At 33.2% G+C, this 12,589-nt stretch overlaps 2 protein-coding genes across 2 annotated transcripts in view; one reads left to right on the top strand and one right to left on the bottom strand.

Moving 5' to 3' along the window:
- The first annotated feature begins 7 nt into the window (after positions 1-7).
- LOC117105590 (coiled-coil domain-containing protein 58-like) lies at positions 8-5,393 on the top strand. The gene is made up of 5 exons (XM_033246774.1): positions 8-163; positions 3,382-3,507; positions 3,849-3,995; positions 4,540-4,599; positions 4,920-5,393. Exons 1-5 carry the CDS (start codon positions 92-94, stop codon positions 4,977-4,979), a joined length of 465 nt encoding a protein of 154 aa, XP_033102665.1. The 5' UTR covers positions 8-91; the 3' UTR covers positions 4,980-5,393.
- Positions 5,394-5,817: 424 nt separating this feature from the next.
- LOC117105587 (putative ammonium transporter 1) overlaps positions 5,818-12,589 on the bottom strand; it is an 8,433-nt gene continuing 1,661 nt past the window's right edge. Inside the window, exons 3-11 of the mRNA XM_033246768.1 lie at positions 12,272-12,499; positions 11,778-11,866; positions 10,672-10,806; positions 9,838-10,068; positions 9,234-9,372; positions 8,665-8,759; positions 8,055-8,181; positions 7,651-7,737; positions 5,818-7,050 (exon numbers count right to left, since the gene is read on the bottom strand). Coding sequence (XP_033102659.1) covers positions 6,869-7,050; positions 7,651-7,737; positions 8,055-8,181; positions 8,665-8,759; positions 9,234-9,372; positions 9,838-10,068; positions 10,672-10,806; positions 11,778-11,866; positions 12,272-12,499 — 1,313 coding nt within the window. The 3' untranslated portion in view covers positions 5,818-6,868. The remainder of the gene's footprint in view (positions 7,051-7,650; positions 7,738-8,054; positions 8,182-8,664; positions 8,760-9,233; positions 9,373-9,837; positions 10,069-10,671; positions 10,807-11,777; positions 11,867-12,271; positions 12,500-12,589) is intronic.

The raw sequence follows: 12,589 nt of genomic DNA, 5'->3' as shown, positions 1-12,589 counted from the left end.
CCTCAATAGGTCAATTATTATGTTAACAGAAATAAACAAAATTTATAATTTTACAAAATACAAAGTCAGTTGTCTTTTCATCCAATAATCGATGCGTCCGGAGATTTCCAACATGGCAGCTTCCATGGATAACGTGACTTGTGGAGATTTTGCCCATTTTCAGGTCCGTATTCAAGTTATTAAATTGTTTTATGGAACTTGAACCCTTTAATTTATAGTTTTAAATCATTATGAATATTACTAAACTTATCATACTGGCATATCTTCATAAATTAACTGAATACATTGCATGTAGGCCTACAAGCAAAATATAGTACATATATATACACATATATTATATATATTATATATATATATATATATTATTATATTACTAAACTTATCATACTGGCATATCTTCATAAATTAACTGAATACATTGCATGTAGGCCTACAAGCAAAATATAGTACATATATATACACATATATTATATATATTATATATATATATATATATTATTATATTACTAAACTTATCATACTGGCATATCTTCATAAATTAACTGAATACATTGCATGTAGGCCTACAAGCAAAATATAGTACATATATATACACATATATTATATATATTATATATATATATATATATTATTATATTACTAAACTTATCATACTGGCATATCTTCATAAATTAACTGAATACATTGCATGTAGGCCTACAAGCAAAATATAGTACATATATATACACATATATTATATATATTATATATATATATATATATTATTATATTACTAAACTTATCATACTGGCATATCTTCATAAATTAACTGAATACATTGCATGTAGGCCTACAAGCAAAATATAGTACATATATATACACATATATTATATATATTATATATATATATATATATTATTATATTACTAAACTTATCATACTGGCATATCTTCATAAATTAACTGAATACATTGCATGTAGGCCTACAAGCAAAATATAGTACATATATATACACATATATTATATATATTATATATATATATATATATTATTATATTACTAAACTTATCATACTGGCATATCTTCATAAATTAACTGAATACATTGCATGTAGGCCTACAAGCAAAATATAGTACATATATATACACATATATTATATATATTATATATATATATATATATTATTATATTACTAAACTTATCATACTGGCATATCTTCATAAATTAACTGAATACATTGCATGTAGGCCTACAAGCAAAATATAGTACATATATATACACATATATTATATATATTATATATATATATATATATTATTATATTACTAAACTTATCATACTGGCATATCTTCATAAATTAACTGAATACATTGCATGTAGGCCTACAAGCAAAATATAGTACATATATATACACATATATTATATATATTATATATATATATATATATATTATTATATTACTAAACTTATCATACTGGCATATCTTCATAAATTAACTGAATGCATTGCATGTAGGCCTACAAGCAAAATATAGTACATATATATATATATATACACACACATATAAATATACATATATATATACACATATATATATTATATATTATATATATATATTATTATATTACTAAACATATAATACTGGCATATCTTCATAAATTAACTGAATACACTGCATGTAGGCCTACAAGCAAAACATAGTACTGTACATGAAAATGCCACAAATTGTAAAAGTATGTTGTTAATAAAAACACAACAATATGATAGAAAGTTTGATTTTGATAAGTAATAATATGTTGTTAATGAAAACAAAACAAAACGAAAATAACTAGGCACATAAATAACTAGGCATATATAACTATACACATATATATTATATATATAAGCAAAATATAGTACATATATATATACACATATATATACATATATATATACATATTATATATATATATATATATATTATAATAATACTAAACTTATAATACTGGCATATTTCATAAATTAACTGAATACATTGCATGTAGGCCTACAAGCAAAATATAGTACATATATATACACATATATTATATATATTATATATATATATATATATATTATTATATTACTAAACTTATCATACTGGCATATCTTCATAAATTAACTGAATGCATTGCATGTAGGCCTACAAGCAAAATATAGTACATATATATATATATATACACACACATATAAATATACATATATATATACACATATATATATTATATATTATATATATATATTATTATATTACTAAACATATAATACTGGCATATCTTCATAAATTAACTGAATACACTGCATGTAGGCCTACAAGCAAAACATAGTACTGTACATGAAAATGCCACAAATTGTAAAAGTATGTTGTTAATAAAAACACAACAATATGATAAAAAGTTTGATTTTGATAAGTAATAATATTATGTTAATGAAAACAAAACAAAACGAAAATAACTAGGCCTAGTAAATAACCCCGATGTACTTTCGCAACTGCTTCGGCGCTCCATATATTTGTTAGAAATAGACCGCGACCGAAACGAAGCGCGACCGAAACGAAGCGCGACCGAAATGATCGGCTACCGGTGGTCCGGCTATCTTGGCCTGGGCCAGGTACAGCCTAATGGTGTTTGCCTGGCCTCAAGTGCAAGCCTACTAAGGGCTATAATAGCGCTGTGTGACCATCTAAGTAAGAGCGCTTTATGAATGTTCTATTTTATTATTATTATTACCAGTGTCACCGTTTGTGATTCTGAAGCCGCCGGGTCAGTGGTGCTGGTGACGCCAGCCCTGTGGTGTGGTGTAAGGAACAGGGGACTCCACAAGTCTGGGGTCCCAAGTTGGAAGAAGTCATTTAACTTCCAGGAGATCTAGTTACTTCAGCTTTTTTAACACGTCCAACTTTATTTTGCTGCACATAGTGGTACCCATCGGCACTGTTTTCTGTGAGACAACCGGACTACAGTATATAGTAAGGCCTTCTTGGGGAATATATCCGCCCCACAAAATTTGGCCAAGATATCTGTCCGCGCATTTGGGAAAATAAGGGCCAATTTACGCGCAGATTTTGACGAAAATTAGGCCTTGAATAAATGTCAAAACATAACCAATGTAATTATGCAGCAATTATGATTTCGTGCACCTATTTTCCTAGCAATATTCCGTTCAAATTTGAGCTGATTTTTGAGATATACTCCGTGCAATTAAAAAACTTTACAGTATGGTGAGACAATTGATAGTAACACACCCCAACCAATGGTGGGCTTGAGGTGGGTGTGCCCTTTATCTCCGAAAGTCTTTCCCTGGGCCCCCTCTATTTCAAATTCCCGTCTGCCTCTGTTCTTGTTGTCTGTAAAGCTGATTAAGGTGACCATTGGTTTTTTTCAGGACGCGCTTAAAGTTGTGCGTATGATAGATGATAAAATTATTTATGCACTTAACACATCCGTACCCACCACTTCATTTAAAGGACAGATCAATGCAACTGAAAAATGTAAACAGCTCTATGAAGAGGTAAGAAATCATCACTTAATTAAGCAACTAGCCAACCTCGACATCACACTGACTGTTTAATGGGCCTTGATTAGATCCTACAAAAAAACAGTGTAAAAACATACGCAAACATGTGCATTTGTGGGACAAGACGTGTGATAGTAGACGCGCATATTTCTGGCCCTGTTCTGATTGGTCAGTTGTTAGTTTTGATTGACACTCCTAAAAGGTCACATGGTCCTGACCTCAGCTCATCTGTTATTTTTTTCAATATATTTAAATGCTTATGATGTGCTATAAAATATGTAACTTATACTTATGTCTTTATTTTAAATACATTTGATAATTTCATCATACATTAGCTGATGAGTGCTTATGACACTAGGGATAGAGCTATAAAAAGGTGCATTCGAGAGGTGTCTGCTTCAGTAAACACACAACGATCAGCTAGAGAGAAATCTCCTGATGATTTCCAGATTATTAAAGACCTACGAAAAGAGCAAACTAAGGTAATATGTTCCATGATTTTCAGTTAAGATAATACATTATTTATATGCGATGACTTTATTATCAAAGTCAAACAATTCTCATTCTGTCAAATGACATAACACAAACTGCTGGGCCCTGGAGGATAACAATGTTTTTTACACTGATCAGGTCAACCAGGGTAAAGAAGAAATAAATAAAAAATTTAAAAAAAAATCAGGATTCAGAGATCCCAAGTCTCCTGCAAGAGTTTCTAAAAAAATCAGGACAGATTCCTGCACATTCAAGAGCAAGCAAATCCCTCTGAAAACTACCCAACTCCTGCAAATTCATGATGTTTGCTTGTTTTTATCAATTGTCTTCCTAAATGGATATCACCATGTGCAGAAAAATTGAATTAGATGTGCTGAGAAAACTCATTCAACCAGATCTATTGGAAAATGGCTTCTCCCAATTTGAGATGTTTGTGGTTCAACTTTCCTGATACCAAATATTTACTAAGTGTTTCCATATCATTTATTTATTGATGTAACTAGTATGTTTTTTTCTTGTACTTGTTGAATGTAGTTACGACTCCTTCAGTCAGAATTGAGTATTGAAGAAGTTGTTAAAGACCGGTCACTTAAGGTAAACAGATTCTTTTAATCATTGTTGGAGATATTATAATGAGGTTACAAATGCAAACTTACCTGCTGTGAAATCGGTAGCAGAGATTTTATAAGTAGGGATAAAGTAAACAGAATCAAGCAATTCATGAAGGTTAAACCAAGTAAAATGTGATCTATTAAAAAGAAATTATGCGAAAGGTCTTTCTTTAAGAGCTTAGGTGTTTATTTATTAGTTAAGATTTATTAATTCGTATCACTAAGCTAAAAAGTAGTATAGAGAAAATTTCAAGATGTGTTTTGCTTTATATATATTTAATGCTCAATAATTTATTTCTATAGGTGTTTCATGAACGATGTCGCAACCACTACATCCCACCAACTCAGAAGGATCGCTTATGACATTTTAAAGAGCAATATACAGTACCACAGGCTTGAAAGATAGAAACGCCAGAAGGCCTACACCTCAGTCCCAACCATGGTTGGGGCGGAGGCAAGAATAATTTTGATTATAGCACCCCTAGATTGCCAGAAATGTTACTCGGACTTAAATTTGAATATAATTTTGAAAAATTTAGGGGACCCCTTGAATCCACCAGTAACAGTAACTACATTTTTAAGATCCATGGTTATCAAATTTATGAATATTTTAGTAACAAAGATGCAAAAAGAAAATCTGACTATATTTTAAAATTGTTATCTTTGGGCAACACAATATGTTTTTGGCCTTATTGTATTTTATTATGGCCAATTATCGATTTCATGTTATTTTTATTTGTTTTATGATAAGTGAAATAAATCGAATTGAATACGTTATTTGCATTGTTCTAATTATCTTCTGTTGAGTGTTGATCTGTATTGCTTTTTTTTAAATTTGACAAACGTTCTGTATTTCTGCAACTTTAGAAAGGTATTCCATAATGTAAATAATCCTCACTTGTCAGTGCAGTAGGCGTCTTTGTAACTCCTGCAGCAGCAACTCCGCGTCCTACACCTGTTCTTGGAAACATGCATCCCATCCTTTATTTTGTAAATAATTTTATATCGTATATTGTATGATAGTTTACCAGATAATGGTCCTTAATGGCATATTGAAGCTTCTAGATTTAATGTTTGTGTTCTATAGTCACTGATAAAAACTGTACACTGAGCCTTTGGTTTGTGTGTTAAAAATGTGCAGAACTGGAATAATGCCCTTTTTATGGACCGCTGTAACGTAAAAGATATACTTTCAACGTCGTTTTGTTATACATCACAACATTTAATTGGTATACTGTAATATTTAAAACATCTATAGGCCTAGATATATTATTCTTCAGTAGGCCTACAATTATTATAATTAAAAACGTAATTCTATACATCATTACAATATAATACAATATAATAATGACCTATGCCTCTATCCCAACCACTGAACATTATATTATATATTATATAATTAAAATAAACAACCATTGTATGCTGTGGTGGCATTAAGGAAATCATTGAATTCGATGTAGATGTTTCAATGAAACATGCATCCCATATTCTGTACCCCTTGCATATAACCTGCCACTGAACCCTTCATCGTCCTGCCGCTTATAAATCAAGTGCTTAATATTTAGGCCCAATGATTATTTATGCAATACAGACGAATTTATTATTGCAGTTGCATACCGATAATTTTGTAAATAATTTTATATAGTATATTATATGAAAGTTTACCAGATAATGGCCCTTAATGGCATATCGAAGCATCTAGATTTTTCAATATTTGTGTTCTGTAGTCAATGTACAGAACGGAAATAATGCCTTTTTTATACGTAAAAGATATATTTTCAACGTTGTTTGTTACACATCACAACAATTAATTGGTATAATATAATATTTTTAAAAACATCTATAGGCCTAGATAATTTATTCTTCAGTAGGCCTACAATTAATATAGTAATAATTAAAAACATAATTCTATACATCATTACAATATAATAATGACCTTTGCATCTATCCCAACACCTAAACAACATTATAGATTATATAATTAAAATAATAGTGTGTGCTGTGGTGGTATTAATAAAATCATTGAATTCGATGTAGTAGATGTTTCAATGCGCTACGAACGAAAGAATTGCCAACGAACTCCGTGTTTCGAAGGAACCGCTGCTATGCCACCAGATTTTTTGAAGTAACTACGCTTTCATTACTTGTGACTAAACATCAATCCACCTTCCAGGTGCCCCAGAAAATGAAAATCGCTGTAACTAGTCGCTTTAATTCTGACATTTTAGCCATCAACAGTTGTGGGTGTATCTTCAGAAATTAGTGCTCTCAGAAGCTACGTTCTCGTAGCTCTCTTCTATTTGCGAATTCATAACAGGTTTGTCTTTATTTCCATCGTCTTGAGAGTATCCGGTGTTGTCTAGGCCTCCTGCATACGATTCCCGCCTGATATGATTTGGAACTGTGTCAAATTGTTTAGTGTTGCCATTCAATCCTGTAAATTGAAAAATACAACCATGGTAATAATAATAATCACTTTTGCCTAATGTATAAATGGTTTAGTATATAGTTCCGTCTACAATAAATAGAATAATTTAGCTATCATTTAATCAGCGGTAAAAGGGGATTAGAGGATTCAGCATCTCCTAGTCTTGGGTGAAAGGCTATGCAGCATAATGGAACATTACGTATATTCTTAAAATTAATCTCAAATATAGGAGAGATAATTAGAAGATGCAATTTTATATCGTCGATATTTTTTCTGGTTTTTTTTTTAAGACACCAATTTTCAATCATTGATAACATTTTGCATGAGCTTACAACAACTTATCGGAATTTTTGATTTGTAGTCTTTTGTTGAAAAGTACAATAATTGCCAGGCTACAAGTTCACAGTCCACATTATCTTAAATCTCTGAGGACATCACTTCATCCTGGACTCTTAATCCACTTTAAATCTTCTCTAATCATCACGTTTAATCCACTGATCACGTTTTAATCTTGTGAACCGGTGCTAGGATTAATGATAAGTTTGTTAACCTTTCCAGAAGAATGTTACTAGAAATACATAGGCCTATTTTTAATTTTGTACTCACCAGTTTCCACTTCTACAACGTTAACCCATCCATGACCATATGCCGTTAATGGGTAGGCCGCTTCACCGTGCTTTGCTATGTCTAGGCCTTCGAAAACGAATGAGAAATTGTTTTGAAAACACAATTAAAGAAGGATACCGGTAGAATTTAAAAGAATTTGAATATTTATTGTGATTTTCTTTAAAAAAGCAAATATTACAAGGACATATAACACTAATATCAGATTTATTAGATTTAGGCGGCATAGGATACAAGCCTAAGCACTTACTTGTCATGGGCTTTAAAATTAATAAAAGTTTACTAAAGGAGTCGGATTATATAGACCGACAGTTATATGCCATTAAAATACTTACTAATGCCATGATGAAAGACCATGTTATTAATAGAAAGTTAATAAAGTTTACCTTTTTCCTCAATTAAACTGCTAACTCTGAGAATGCCTACAGCACGCATAACCCCAAACATCAGCAAAGATGTAACTAGAGACCAAGCAAAAATGGAAATGGATCCGATGATGTTCCACAGCAATTGCTAGTTAAAATACAGCAAAACCATCGTTACAAAAGAAATTAACAAAACTTCAAATGTTTAGGTAATGAAACTGTATTTATTGCGGTGCGTTTGTTTTGTATATGGCCTAAGGGCCATTTCCATCCTACCACGTTTTCTTTAATGTTTAAAGGGAGTCGAGTGGCCATGTCGTTAAGCAATGTTGGGTTCAACACTAATTTGAGACCTTCCTCATTCATGTTCGTGTGTAGAGTCAGACTATGGGAGCCAAATCTATGATAGGGATAATAAAACATAGGGCCAACGTTTACTAAACCGTGCGCCGATTGGCAATAAACTGACACGGGACCCAATGGAAGTAAAAAGTTGTACGGTATGAACGAGTTCGTTTAAGCACCTCGTAAATGCAAGGAAAAGGAGGTATATGAATGCCTCCGTAACATAACATAAATGTATGTTTTGTTACTTCAAAGTCGTTGATTTCGTATTTTTAATGTTCCTTACCAAGAAAGAGTCCGAGTCGCCCGCGTAGACGATACCAGTGTCCCTTGCGAACACTGTGACGGCGATGATGCCCCAGAAACCGCCTCCCATATGAACTGAAAGAGTGAGACAACCGAGTCACATCTATTGAACTTTAAATCGGTATTCTCGTATTTACGTAATTTATGACTGATTATGTGATATACGAGCCTCAAATCCCATGGACTGTTATTTCACTAATCCATCGTCTTCCTATCTATGAGTTTTAATTTATAGCTGGTCGTGATCATCAAACACCTATGGAACACATTCCATAACGTTGCAAGTTTGTGATCATATCATCGTATTGACGTTAGAGCCACGAGAACGACTTTTGTTCCCAGGTGGATAGAGATAACGGTACGGTACTTAAAGTTCCTTGCCCAAGATTAAGACCAAACGCAGTGTACGAGCTGGGTTTGAGCCCCCGACCTCTCAAGGCTGAGATTTCGAACCATTGCACCAGCCCCTCCCACTTATCACACTCCATGTATAGTTTATTTGGATATAGTAATTGTATTAATTTAAAAAAAAAAAGATATATACCGTACCAGCCACAGCATCAAGTGGATCATCAATTTTGAATTTAAGCATCAAGTTGCTGACTACAATGAATACCATTCCAGCAACGAATCCGATGACGAACGCACCCCATGGTTCTACTACGTCACAGCCGGCACAGATAGCAACCTATTACGAACAATGTGTATCTTGGTTTAAATTTTTCATAAAATACATAATACTACTAATATTACAGCTGCAGAAATCTGGCTACCTAGACCATGGATCACCTCATGTAAACTACAGTATTTTGGTAGCTTAGTATCCAACTCGTTATAATTTGTCATCGCTCTTTTTAGGAGTTTTTTTTTTTTTGTAGTTTTTCTATTCAGAATAATACTCTCGACAAGACAACCTTTAAATTGGGGAAGAATAATTGCATAAGAAATAACCGTGAGGTTCTCTTTTGGAACGTACCGGTATGGTTTTGTTCTTTCAATTTTGGTATTCAGCATCAATTACGCTACCAGATGATCACGCCATCGTATACTGGGATTCAATATTTTGATTCTTCATTGGGACCTTCAGACCGGTACGTGTATTTCTTACATAGTAAAATTTCTTATATAGTAAAATATCATTTGCAAGGATTACCATTCCTGTTAGACCTCCATTGATCGTTGTCAGTAGACTCCAAAGGTTGCCTTTGTAAAGCACTAACTTAATGAACAGCGCACATAGGGCGCCGACTCCACCAGACAATACGGTATTCACGATTGATTCAGCAACTACTACGCCATCACCTGCATTCGAAATGCTTCCCTGAGATCCGCCGTTGAATCCGAGGAATCCAAAAAACAGAATGAATCCTCCCAAGGCTACAAGCTATGATATAAGAAAAATTACTTATGAAGTAGGAATGTTTTGTTCAACTTGACGTGCTCAGGACGTTTTCAAATTCTCCCACAACGGCAAGTGATTCTGGTGGGAATCGAACCCAAGACTTCCGATAATTATACTGTATTATAACCACCCGGGAACTGATATTACACTTGGTGACTAGGGTTAAATTTGATCCCCAAGTAGCAGGACATAAACCTGGCAAATACATGCCAGAATGGGCAAAACATCATTCATATGGAGTTTCTTCGACGAGACACCTTTCGAAATGAAATAGTTTACAAGTATAATAAATTTCAGTAGGAGGTCCATGGTCGAACTGATCGAACCCATCTTGCTTCCTTTCGCTCAAATAGCTGAAAAAAATCTGAATCGCATCATTTTGAGTTAATCATTTTGAGTAAATTAGTTTGTTGCTGTAGTTGCTTTTTGCTTACAGATTCATAAGGGATGATTTTATTTAATTGTTTTGGTTTAGCAGGCTAACATGGCCTACACTACTGTATCAGTTCAATAATAGACAGTAGTGCAAAGAATTTCTCTAGTAGTATTAAATGAGATAATTGACAGGAACCAATGTAAACGTACCGGAACAGTGTGCCCGTGGATTGGTATTACTTTACCGTTATCATCGAAACGTCCGATACGTGGACCAAGCATCGCTGCACCGATTAGAGCCACAGAACCGCCCAATATATGAACAACTGCACTTCCCGCGAAATCCTTAAACATAATATAAAAGTTTAAAAGTTTACTGAGAAGAATAGTTTAATTATCATAGAAAACTGATCAAAGCGGCCCACACGTATCAGTGAAACAATAGGATAATACCTACATAGAAAAAACACTATCTTAAAAGATCAGCACAATCAAAACTAGATATACAACTTTAAAAACAACCATCAAAATAGGTTATAAAATCAAGCTACACAATGATATTAAAATAAATTAAACCATAAAAAAGGATTAAGTTAAAAATTGTCAATTGTGATCATGAGATCGAGTTAATGACACCTCCCTTCCCCGGAGAACAGTTTAATTATCATAGAAAACTGATCAAAGCGGCTCACACGTATCAGTGAAACGACACTACATAGAAAAAACAATCGTTACAAGAAAACAACAGGAAAGATCTTAAAAGATAGCACAATCGAGTTAATGACATCTCCCTTTCTCGAAGAATGATCATTACCTTCGGATTATCGGATTACAAGGTAAAATCCATCTATTCTCTGCAACGTCGGCATTTTACGGCAATAATCGTTGCCTTTATATCTATTTCATCCATCCTTTGTGTGTGTCCTTCTAAACTACAAACTGACGACTATTATAACAGTACTGTAGTGGTTTGTGATGAAACGAATCACATCGCATAGGATAAGAGCAGGCTCCTAAAGCCTACCCACATGCCTAGAAGCTTTGAATCGTATAGGCCTACAACTCCACAACCCCGTACAAACCAACATCAGACAGTAACAAAATATATAGAAGGTAACTGCAAGCAATATTGATTCAATTTAACTTTATTTGTTCATCTTCATGCAACTATTGAATTATCACGATGGCTTTCATCATTCTTCAAAGTATTTTAGTCACTTAAAGATGAGTTGTTGTTTTTTTTATCCACCCTTAAAATGAAACCTAGTTTCGAGAGGAAGAGTTCGGTAAAATAGATGTCAAGATCAAATGTCTACCTGAAATCCAATGTGTTCGTTGTTTGGCATTTCTGTCAACCATCCGTCATCAGACCATGCCCAATGCGTCACAACAGGATAAATAAAGCCTGTCATTGGAAAAATTTTCCAAATATTGAAATATACACAAAATCTGCATTTATAAATTAGGGACCATGATCTTTGTACCAGTTCTTTGTCAAGTAACTGTAGACCTCGTTTTAGATCAAAGAACAAAATACTGGAAAACAGCAATGCTGTGGGAAACGATGGCTGTTTTTTCTTGGCCGAAACAAGTCGTTAACTGTGTGTTGAGCCATGCCGAATGACAGATGAGGTGAACAGGTAATATGCATTTCTATTTATTACCTTTTATTATTTTTTTTTAATTTTTTTTAAAGGCGAGACTGTTGTTAGTATGAAAATGTGTGAACAGAGAATTTAAGATAAAACGAGAAGGTACAAAGAACGACAACAAAGATGGCAGACGGCAAAGATGAGAACTAAAAATTAACCTGTCAGAATTACACTGTAGACGAGATAAGCTACAAACTCCGTCCTCTCCGCCATTGAACCAGAGACGATCGTAGCGGCCGTGGCAGCGAAGACAAACTGAAAGAACCAATCGTCAACTTGTTCAGTGGGCATGTTTTTCATGAAGAACCAATCAGTACCGATAAATTTGTTACCAGGGCCATAAGCGAACGCGTAGCCAACAGCCCAGTAAAATACACTCCCAATACCTGAAAAGAGAACACATTCAATTTCATTGGCTTATTTATTTCAGTATGTATGTATGTATGTATGTATGTATGTATATATATATATATATA

This window comes from Anneissia japonica, unplaced genomic scaffold (genome assembly GCF_011630105.1).
Source record: "Anneissia japonica isolate Jap-2015-1 unplaced genomic scaffold, ASM1163010v1 scaffold287598_len761594_cov195, whole genome shotgun sequence".
Classification (NCBI taxonomy): Eukaryota; Metazoa; Echinodermata; class Crinoidea; order Comatulida; family Comatulidae; genus Anneissia; species Anneissia japonica.
The sequence above is the reverse complement of the archived record's forward strand: the minus strand, read 5'-3'. Positions and strand labels throughout refer to the sequence as shown.

What these genes read in the sequence shown, in the direction of transcription:
- LOC117105590 (XM_033246774.1), top strand. Translation starts at nt 92, where the DNA reads ATGCGTCCGGAGATTTCCAACATGGCAGCTTCCATGGATAACGTGACT. An exon ending in GAGATTTTGCCCATTTTCAG is followed by an intron (nt 164 to 3,381) that starts GTCCGTATTCAA and finishes GGTTTTTTTCAG; the next exon opens with GACGCGCTTAAAGTTGTGCG. An exon ending in GTAAACAGCTCTATGAAGAG is followed by an intron (nt 3,508 to 3,848) that starts GTAAGAAATCAT and finishes ATCATACATTAG; the next exon opens with CTGATGAGTGCTTATGACAC.